Below are 11827 nucleotides of genomic sequence, written 5' to 3' on the forward strand. Positions count from 1 at the left end.
CTGGTTAGAAAGCCCTTGTGGAGCTTCATATAAGCTGACATATCAGCTGAGTGTTGACAGCCTATCAAGCAGCTGACAGGGCACGGTCCTGCTCTGAACCGGGTGCTTCAGCCAAAAGCCTAGGAACAGGACTGGCAGGCCATTTCTTCTGCAAGCTAAAAGGAAAGCAGGGAACGAACAGATGCTTCCCAGGGAGAGATGCATGTTTCCTTGTTGAGAATAGGGGAGAGCTGATCTCCATACTGCAGGACTTAATCAGCCTGCTCTACCCCCCTTCCTTGTCCCTAAAAGTCCCTCCTCTCCAAGCCAAGGGAGCAGAAGGACAGACTTTGTCATTCTTCCCTTTGTCAGTTCTCCCTTCTTTGTCACTTCTCAGAAGAGCAGGGCACAAGATTCACCCTCAACCCTCCCTTTTCCTGCATGGTGTGCTGCTGCTACTTTTCAGCTATGCTTCTCCTTAGCAAACAACTCGGCCCTAAGTCTGTTAGGTTTTCTGAGGACCATTGAGCCAGCAGCCAAAGGCATCTGCCAACAAGAAGAAAAAGTCAAAACAGGCATTGAGAGTCAGGGAAGAGACAAAGTAATTATGCCCACCTAAAAGGCATAAATGGTCAATGTCACCAGAAGAAGAGTGAATCTCCTTATTTCTAGACACTCAGCTCTGCTGTGCCTCTCTGCAAGGGCAGTGTTTGGAACAGTGTTTGGAGGATGGCACTGCAGACCTTGATCATGACTTTGCCCACCGCAAATTTTGCCCTCCCTCCCCAAACTGATTAGCCACTGACCAATAGGTACTGCGATCATGGGACTCCATAGGGTGACAGCCACACCTGTGAGAGCAGGTTTGGACTCCCAAAATTCATCCAGTGATGGCAAAGTCATGGCAGGGGCTTCTAACAACAGGAAGTTCCAACCCACCACACTATCCTCAGAGCAGAGAGGCAACTACTAGCCCTACCAGTCCAACCTTGTGTCTCACACCCATAGTACCCTCCAGGGATCTAGGGAAGAGCACACAGAAGAGTGAAAACTCAAGAAAGTAAAGCACAGTCCATGTCTTCCTCCTCAGACAAAGGTAGGGCAGAAGCAGGAGGGAGTCAGCTCACCTGGGGTGTGCTCACACAGTAGCTGCCACGGCTAGAGGAGGATGCTCATCATTCCATCCTCAACTCCATCTTTGTTTGGCCAGTGGCAAAAAAGTCAAGAGAAGTCATCAGGCAGTAAGTGCAATGGTAGCACGTATGAAAAAGCAGGAACAGAAAACAAATCAGGAACAGAAGTAGGAACAGAAATTAGACTTGTTTCTGCATGTGAAATCTCTTTACAAGCATCACTGGCAGAGGCAATGACAAGCTACAGTCATCTGCGCGAGACAGACATTGGGACAAAATGGCACCTCTTCAGGTGGCTCCTAGAAGGGCTTGGAAGCCAGAAAGCAAATATTTGTCAGATACCTTTCCTTCAGGTTGCTTTGAGCCACATGTAGTGGGATGTTCTGTGTACAGGAGGACACCAACTTTTGTCCAAAGTAAAACCCTCAAAATGCATTTAATGCAGTGTAAACTCCCCAGAAGCAACTGCTCCAACTGGGCCGTCTACCCCTCTTGCACCACACTACGGGCTTAAGATATGCACAGCCCAATACCAGCCAGTGATGAGCTATGTGGACCCTTGGATCTGACCCACCAAGACACTGTTACAGGTTATGTGAAATAGCTAAATGTCCATACTGTTTCCATCAAAATAGAGACTCCTTATTCTTTATACAGGAAGATTAGAAAAATAAATGCAAACAGAAAAAATCCCACACAATCAAGATACATCCACTCAGCGTTTTCTTTTCAGTATGAGTAAGAAAAATGACTTCTCAGAGTCAAGAGCAGCTGACACCAATAATTCCTGTTTTCTCTCAAAGGGGACATCTCCACTCAGATTAACCAATTCTAAACCTTTCATTTGCATGAGATTTTAGCCAAACAACAACACTTATTTACAAAGTAAATGATTAAGAGCTCATTAAAACACTGCATAGATTTTGTGTATCATCTTTTACCTGGCTGATGTCAAGGAATTTGCAGTAACAAGTCATAAAAAGACTAAGCAGATTACTACAGAGATGACCCCTAATCACTTTTCTCCCATAATAAAACCATGAGGCATTTATTATTCAAAGTTACAAGCCACTGTATGATCTCCTGTCCAGTTAAACACAAGGGAAGTTTTGTTTCTGAGAAGACAGGATTGGGCCTCTGTGGCTTGAAGAATTTCACCATTCCACCAGAAATGTCTGTCTACCAGCCTTGCAGACTGCCAAGCCCAGCTCCTTGGCTCTTGAACAGGATCAGGAGGATGAAAACCACATGAAGATTGGAAAAATGTGCAAAGGCAAAGGCAAAAGAAAAGACAGGGCCACTTGGAAAGATCATGTGCAATTCCTGAGTTGCTGATAGAAAGAAAAAGTTTCTTGGAAGTTCAGAGCTCTCTTTAGACAGATCTGTAACTATTTTTCCATGATGCGAGTGAATTACAACATTCATGTATGTGTGATGTGCGGTATGCATCTCTTGTAAGAATTCAATAACTACATTAAGAAGAAGCTTCAGCTAAAACAGTAGATACAATCAACAACTGCATGGTAAGAATGGAGTATTATAGTTACCCATTCTTCAGTCTAAGAATGGGTACAGACTAGGAAAGTTAGCACAAACATGACTATTGCAGCACCCATATTTTTTCACAATGGGGAACACGCATAAATAGAAAACATCCTGCAGATGTTCCTTCCCTCCCTAGTCGATTTTTCACTTGCACACACCCATTGCCCAACTACATATGCAGAATCCATGCAGAAAAATTGGCTATTACATTGCTAGATGTATTTGGGGTGAGATTCCATAAAAGCATCTAAAAGAAAACTATGTTTCCAATCACAAGTTGAAAATACAAGTTCCAAAACACATCATACGCATGCTCTTTAACATATTTGAGACTTCTAATACACATAGCATATTGTATCTAAGATTCCATCTAGCCTATAATCTATTATTCTAACACAAAATAGCAGTACCACAGTTCAGTTGGATCTTGAGGAGACAGGCAATACCAGCAAATTTTTTTTTTTTTCCATTTGAAAGTATGTGAAAGGTACTGCTTTTTTGCAGGTATCTAACTGTTAAAATATGGGCTAGGAAATTTAATTCATAATATTTACCAGCTTCTTGCTTTAGATTCAGTGAGAAGGGTGTTTTGAAGGCCATGATCTAGCTGCTAGATCTAGAGCACTGGCTTGCCCAGGACCTATTCCCAGTTCTGTCACAGTCATGGCATGACTTTAGGTAAAGCTCATTGTACTTTCTGTTCTACAGAGCAGCCATAAAGCAAAATGTAAAAGATTGAATGTTCATATCCTCATGAATTACCCCTCTCAATAATATAAATGCATATACAATACATACATGTGCCTATGTGTTACACACACATTATTGATGTACGTAATACAGATATGCTTATACATATAGAAGAGAGAATGTGTGCATACAGTCTACCATAACAAGGATCTATATACAATACTTACGGAAAGCAAAGCTTGTATTTAGAAACTAGAATATGTCTAACAGATTTTACTTGAGTTATGCATCTTTATTAAAAAGCCAACCATGGTAAAGAAGTTCAAATTATTCCTAACAATTCTTTAAAGCAATTACATTTATGATGTAATTTATTGCATGTATTAAACTACTAACATATGGAATGCTCCTTTTATGTCAAATTGCAAGTTCCCCAAGACACACAAATAACTTTTATAAACTGCTACAGCATGAACGCTTCATTTTGCTGTGACTTACAGTGGCAAGTCCTGAAGGGTTACATATTACTACAGACTGTAATTCACTTGAAACAAAATACCAAGAGAAGCCAAAAAATTTCATTTCTTCATGTCTGCATTAATGGACAGGACTGAAGCCCAGATCCAGCAAATCCCTTACGCTGATTCTTTTTATCATGTGCATATTTTCAAGTGCATATAATCAAACTAAGTTGAATAGGATATGCATATGGACAAAGGGCACATTAAACGAAGGGGAAGCATTAGCAGAATCTGGGCTATGCAGAAGTAATCCATTGGCCTCTTCTGCTCATCATCCTACTGCTGTGAATCTGTTACATATTAATCTCCTCTGAAGCAATGTTTTAGTCTGTTGTACACAATCTATATGCAGTCCGGTTCAAGCTATCACATCACATTAATAAGCTAACAACATTTTGCCTTGCTAATTTTATTTCATCACTCCTTAGGACAAATGGTAACAGACCTGGTCAACTGGAAATACAAAACTTGAAGGCTAATTTCATTTCTGTTCTTTTGCTTACATAAACGAAAACAGGAAATTAAATAACTTCACCAATGGGGAAACAATTGCTTTTACTAGTCTTAAATCAAATAATAACGCCTGCAAATGCAGGACTGCAAGGTTTGTTCTTTTTTCAGACGTACAGCCACTTGCTCGGAGAATTGGGGTTTTTTTGTTTGTTTTTGATGTTTGTTTGTTTGTTTTTTAAGTGAATGGTGAAGAGAAACAGAAAGCAGAAGCCAGGCACAAATAACTGCTTAATTTAATATAAAAATTACCGATAGGAAGAGATGGTAAGCACTGAAGTCAAAAAGAAATACCATTTTCTGTAGCAAACAGAATTTCCTGATAAAAATTGCATACGTACTCTATGTATGGAAGGAAAAATGCTTCTCTATCCTCAACTCACATGACACTTCTAAGTTCCAATTAGACTTCTTCTTTCCCCCCTCTGAGGGGAAAACTGACGGGTTTTTATTAATTTAAGCCTACACACAACTGAAATTTAATCCCAAATTAAGAATATGTCCATACTGAAATGTTTCTTTAACTATTGATTGTAATACAATAATTATGTCTTTTATAAAGGTTCATTAACACATTATTTGTGTCTTTATTAGCAAAAAAAGCAATAAAAATCAATCAAAAGCCCAGCCATAGCAGCTGTAATGACTGTAACAAATGTTTTTTGAGCAGTATAACTGGTTTTAAAACATTATTGTACAGTATCCAGAAGCTTGTCAGAACTTGAAAGACAGATAGACTTTCAAATTTTACATATATATGCATACATATAAATATATATAAACATACCAAAAATGCCTCAAATAGAAGGTTTTATATGTGTAGTAAATTTGCTATACTAGGAGTATTGTCCTGGTAAAATACATGTCCTTAGACAACAACATTTACAACACTTAAGCAAAAAATAGCGGAAATGTTGAAATGTAACTAATAACCTTACTTTTAAAATAATTTTCTTTTTTTTCCCTTTTTTTTTTTTTCTTTTTCTTTCCAAGAGACAAATTCTTGACAAGAAGGATAAAAACCATACGCCCTTGTGCTCACATTATAACTTAAGAACTTCTTTGGGACATGTGAAGGATTGCTATTTTTCATTCCGTCAGTCCAAACATCTGGATTTTAGTGGTTTTATAGCACAAACGGCTTGTTCAGAGTATAGCCTTTCCCCATTTAAAAAAATTTATACCCCCATTTCATTCTCATCACATGGCTAGCATATGTTTCATGCCAACTTTATTCAAGGCCAAAACCTGTCGTAACTAATCAGGCCAATGAATTACTATAGGAATGCAAGGGGGGTGGGGGGAGAAGCCAATCAAGTCAGTAAAAAAAAAAAAACCACAAACCCCAAAATACCAAAAAAATTCTACACTATTCTGAGGAGAAGGGAAGAGATAAACAACTATCAGATTCCTGGTTTCTCTCAGGAGGTCATCATAGCTGAAAAGAGGTGGAAGAAAAGAAATAAATGATGAAGAAGGAGAGCTCAGTTTCTGTACAACCTGTCATTGCAAGTGAAGTTTTTCAAAATAAGTAGATCAGGTAAGAGCAGGAAAGGAATGCAGATTATTGAAATATTTCTCTTTCAAACGAAATACCAAAACAAAACAAACCAGCTTGCCCCATGGAGTCATTGTTGGAAACATGGTTGCTTTAAATTAAGGCTATTCCATTTGTCAGCACATGTCCTCCCCAGGTTTGCTCACCATTTACCTCTTATTTCCAATAAAACCTGGAGATAAGAGAAGTACAAGAGTTACCATTATTCAGCTCCTTTTATTTATTATAGAGGGATGCAAAATATAGAGGGATGCAAAATAAACAACAATTATAGAGGGATGCAAAATAAACAACAATTTTTTACTTTCGGGGGTGGGGCAGTGTGTGATACAATCTTTTTGTGGGTTTTTTTCAGTAAAGGCCTGAAGTATATACACACAGACCCTAATCTGTCTCTTCTGGCTTTGTACCAAAAGGTTCACTGCAACATTAATCTAATGCCTTCTACTGTCCTCAAATTTTTTATTGTTATAAAATTCAATCATTGCCACTTAGCATCAGTAACGTCTCAAAGTCAGTGAGAAGGCAGCCAGTTGAGCAACTCTGAAGCGAGGATAAGCCAGCAGAGAGCTAGAAGAACACTGAAACTGCAGATACAGCTACGGAGAGTAAGTTGTTAAAAAAGTGTGCACCCTCTCCGAGGCATTACCGGCCCTTGTTGCATGCCACCACTGGGAATGTCAGAACTCTGAGACAGAATGACTCAGGGGGAGCAGCAGAAGAAATGACTGAGCGTAGAAACCTGTCAGAAGAAACTGGCTGAAAATGGACATGATGCAGAACTGGACTGTATAGTGACAAGTGAGACTGACTCAGACAAGGAATGAGCTGACAGCAAGGCGGGTAGAGTTCAGGAGTTGGATGAGTACATCAGGAATGAAGCTACACGTTGCAGTTGAGGCAACCTAACAGCTCACTGCTGCTAACAGGGGAAAGATCCTGCTCTTCCTCTGCACCTCCTCTGGCATTTTGCTGACCCAGCAATGAGCCATCCAATTTACAAACCTATGTGCCTTAATGCCTTCTTGACAAGTAAAAATATGTGATGATTTTATCAATTTAATTTGGGTGAAATCTGGTGTGATTTCACCTGAGGGAGAGCAGCAGCCCACAAGCTTTGGACAGTACGGATGACTAAAGAATAGAGCACAGGATGACATTGTCAAGGGACAACACTGAAGACAGACTGTGATTTCTTGGAAGAGGCCACCCTAGCAGAAACAAGAAAGGTAAGGCTCATAAGCAGACATTATAAAGCCAACAACTCAAAACGAGCATACCCACCTCAAGGTTTTGAAATGCCTTAGCAAAGTGCTCCTTATTCCTCAAGCGCCAATCTACACTAGATAATAACCCTTTGCTACTATCAATTATCACACTCACTCAAGAAGTAAAGGATAGTGGAAAATATAACCATTTTAATTCTGAAGAACCATGCAGATCATCAGTGTTGTGGCATACGATGGAAACTGTTAGGTTCTTCATAGCTTGCCTTCCTTGAAAGCTTGGGAAATCTTTCTCTAGACACTTTACTTCCAAGTACGTCAATTCTGTAACGTTGGGAAACGTCAGAATGAAGGCTACACTTGCAACCTTAATTCTGTCTTTTGCATCTGTGCATTATTTATACAGTACTTAAATAAATGATCAAACTCTATTTTCCATTGGACATCTGCAACAGTGCAGAGCAAGGCTGAAGTTCAGAAATGAATAAAAATGTATAATAAAGGAGCATATTTCCTTACATTCCTTCAGCTCTGTATGTCAGAAAGTAAACTGCAACTAAAGACAGCAAGCAAGAAAAGTTAAGTTTCTGGCTAACATAGCAGAGAAATGACCAGCAGGACAGTATTTTATCCCTGTTTTCAACAGAGTGATGCTAAGGGAATAAGTTCATAACAGTGTGAGCTGATTTAAAGAAGGTCCTTTTTCTTTTCCTGACTGCATACTCCCACCACTTCTACCAGCTCCAGCATTCTTCAGACCCTTCCACAAGACACTGATCTGGCAGAGAATAACCAAACAAAAAGACTGCCTAGCCTTCTGCCAGATCCATGAATTAAATCAAGTCACAGAGCTGACAGGAGACAGAGATGGGAGCAATATCTCCCCACATATAGCTGCAGAAAACTTATGTCCACCTAGCTGCCTGTGAAACTGCAGTTAAAACATACACCACATTCTGGAAGTGATCTCTGATTATCTGGATATCAGATCTGAGAATACATGCAGTTCCTAACTGCAAATGTGACGAGTATCCACATTTACGTCTCAAGTCAACGAGAGCTGCTTTTGGAACACGTGGAGAAACGCTAAGGACTTGTAAAACTTCTGGCAGTAATCTGTGTATTACCTCCCACTTGCAACATGGAGATAATCACATCCTTCTCACCATTAAGATTAAATGCTTGTGAGAGATATAGTTATCAGAGCAGTAAACGTTATCAGAGCAGTAAACGTTACAGAAAAGCCCCAGGGAAAAATGAGTGCCTGTCTTCAGAGCCAGGCTCACTAGTGTTGTAAGTAAGGCCTAGAATAAGGATACAATAAAATACTCTGCAGCCACTCTTAATTTAGCATGGCTTGTTCTAAAAGCCTAATGAAGCAGAAAACCTGTGGAAAAAATTATGTCAGGATACATACACACACTGAAAGGGCTAAAGTAGATTCACAGACAACAGACTTCACAATCCAAATGTTCTTTTTACACAGCTGTGGGCATTCCGTTTTTGGAAGCCTCTGAACACACACAGGCATAGGTGAAGCACTCATCATTAACTCTGCTTACCTGCAGAGGTTATTTCTGAGCAAAAATATAAATGAACCAGTGATGCTGTCACCATTGGGAAAAACCTGGAATGTCATAACATTACATAGTGGAACATGAGCCTTCATACAGCCAATGACATGAATAGGGAGGGAGCTGCATAACCACAAGCTGTTGCCCTGCCAGTCCTGAGAGCACATAGTCGTGGGTGATACTAAGGAAAAACAGCAGGAGCAACAGCTCCAGCCCCTCCTCATCTGCCTATCCACTGGCACCTTCAGAGACTGGAGTGATGGGGATACAACATGCCAGAGCAGAACTCATTGGGAGCTGGATAGCTTACACACTTTGGCAAGCCAAAGAATTTGATAATCAAAGTACTTCTACTCACAGTCTCTTTAAAACCATGCCTCCTAAAATCGTAACAAAACAATCTATGAAGAGTAAGAAAAACACACAAGTATGCTTTACAACAAACCTATCCATTTAATCAGACTTGGAAAGTCTGGGTTTAATTTTTTGCTCTGTGCCAGGCATCCTCTGTGCCTGAGGCAAGTCACATTGCTATCGCATGTACTGATTCTTCCTCCATACAGTGACAAAGATGAGACTTCGTGAGGTATCAGGAGAATGCACACACTAAAGCTTATGAGGCAATCAGACAGAACAGTGATGAGCATCCCAGAAAAGCCGATAGAAGTGTGTCCTCAATATTAATTCATTTTCACTAATGACACAATGTGCAGTACATCTCAGTAAAAGTTGTCAAACTATCAAAGGACATAAACAGTTCACTTTGAAATAAAAATACATAAATGTAGAAACAACTGCAATACATAAACATGAAAAAAATTCCTCTCCCATTTGTTTGGTGCCCTCATTGGGTGCAGTGCATCCCAATTAGTGTAACAAAAAATATAAGAATCGACGAGTATGGGAGATAAGCACTAAGAAAAGTCTGCAAAGACAAAATTTCTCAGCTCCCACATTGCCTACAAAAGCGCACTCCTGTCCAACCACCTATTCCAAACCTCCACTTTTTTCCAAGTTTGAGTTCACTTGCAGCAAGTTTTAAAAAACAACAAATTCACATTACTCTGGGCTGAACATACTGAACTGCACTAGAGGTGTCACATCAAGCGACGTACCAGCTCTTAGTCTCACACAGTGAGAGACATATCGCTTTGGCTTTTCCTTTGACCTGACTTGCAAAACAAGAGAAGTTGCAGCACACTGCAGGGCAAAAGCACAGAGGCTCTACCTGGCATCCTGCCAGCTAGCTATAACAGATTTTGGTACTGTGTTGTTTCATATATAGCAAGAAGCAGGTCCCAGCCTTCTGCTCAAGCTTCAGATTTCCAAATGGTGTGAGGAGTAATTGCTTGTAGAACAGGCTAATTTTGAAGTGAAAGAGGGCACAGGCGATGGTGGGAGCAATACTGGCAGAGATGCTTGATGTCAATCAGGAAGGAAAGAAATAGAGTATCTGTGGATTGTCATGTGAATTAAAGCAAGACTATTTCAGATAGCAAAAAAAAAAAAAAAAAAGGTAAAAATTGCATGAGTCTGGACCTTCACCCCTTTGATGTTTTAGTTCTTCAGTGTCTCCCATCATCTTGTTTCCACCCACATGGGTGCACCTAGAAGTATTTGTAACCACATAAGAGTTATTTAAGGTAAGTTAGCAAAACTAAAAACACTGACTTAACCTCTCAAAGTACTCCTGAGGGAGCACAGGGAGCAGAAGGGGAGGAAGAAAGACCAGTAAAGTATATAACCTGGCAGACCTGAATTGCTTTACCATATGAAACCTGGATAAAATGCAAATTAAGGAAACAAAAATCCATGTTAGGGTAAGCCAAAAAAAAAAGGGAGGGGGTGGGAGGGGGGCGGCGCAAGCAGTAAAAGAACCAAAAATCTGAGAACCTACAAGTAGCTCTAAGGTTACAAATTTACAGAAAATTCTCAGCAAGATCTCTGCATGTCAGTATTATGACTGAAGAGAAGGCATTTACTTAAAGAAATTAAAGACATTTTAAAAACTTATCTATTACACACACTATTCAAAAACCATTATGAAGCAATTAACATGTTAACTTGAATAGGAAAAAAGAAATCTAAAGAAAAATATCGTATACTTACTATCATTTAGTGTCGTGAAGTCCAGGAATTGATATTCATAGCAAACATCTGTCTTGGTTTCTACCTGGGGCCTCTTCAGAGTTGAATAGATATTACCAGGTCGTTTTTCATCATGCTTCTCTAGTTTGTTCAATCCACAACCCATTTCAGCAGCTCCTGATACAAAAAGGCAGGGAAAGGAAAAAGGGAAAATGCATAAACACCATTCATTTTGGTTTTTTTCTTTCCGGTTTCATGCAACACAATAGTACATTGTGGTGATTTTTAGTTTTTAAATACAAGCCACCTACAAACTATATGAAATTGTATAATTAAATAAATGCTCAGTTAGTAACTGAAGTACATACCACTCACATCAACCCTCAGGCATGCTATTATTTTATTGGAAAATTGACAGTTTAATGCATGTATTTTGCATCTTTCACATGTATTCAGTAGTATACTGTGGAAGAGATATATTCCATTATAAAAAGTCGCTAAAAACGCAAAATAACTTGCTAATATAAGAGTTGACAACTTAATAACAATTTCTGCATATGCAGTCACTATGAGAGCAGATAGTATTCTCTTTTACACAGATCTTTGTAACATTCAAATTAATATCTAGACTTGTAATTCAATGGAAAAAGCGGGTTTGCTGAGAAGTACCAGCATTTAGAAAACTACCTCATTTCCTCTCACCTCATTTTTTCAGGTAAGCCACAAGAAATAATGGCACTTTATAGAAGCTATCTGCAAACCAGAAGAGGCACATGACCACAGAACTGGACTAGATAAATCTAGTTCTCCTTAATAAGCTGCCAGTCCACAACATTTTAAAGGATTACCCCTGACAACCATTTCTGCTACACATTAAATGTTTCTCAATATCCTGCACATTATGGCTCATGAGAGTATGAAAGAATGGAAGAATTGCTTGATGAAAATAGTCAGATGATCCAAATCCTCTCACACCTCTTCAACAACACTGGTCGGACTGAGG

The 11827-nt window shown here is 39.4% G+C and overlaps 1 protein-coding gene across 1 annotated transcript in view; it reads right to left on the reverse strand.

Moving 5' to 3' along the window:
- The window catches only part of RFTN1 (raftlin, lipid raft linker 1), an 89898-nt gene extending 78908 nt beyond the window's left edge, over positions 1-10990 (reverse strand). Inside the window, exon 1 of the mRNA XM_009576200.1 lies at positions 10846-10990. Within this exon, the coding sequence (XP_009574495.1) occupies positions 10846-10990 (145 nt within the window). The remainder of the gene's footprint in view (positions 1-10845) is intronic.
- Between the last annotated feature and the right edge of the window lie 837 nt (positions 10991-11827).

The sequence above is a fragment of the Fulmarus glacialis genome, unplaced genomic scaffold (genome assembly GCF_000690835.1).
Source record: "Fulmarus glacialis isolate BGI_N327 unplaced genomic scaffold, ASM69083v1 scaffold18254, whole genome shotgun sequence".
Classification (NCBI taxonomy): domain Eukaryota; kingdom Metazoa; phylum Chordata; class Aves; order Procellariiformes; family Procellariidae; genus Fulmarus; species Fulmarus glacialis.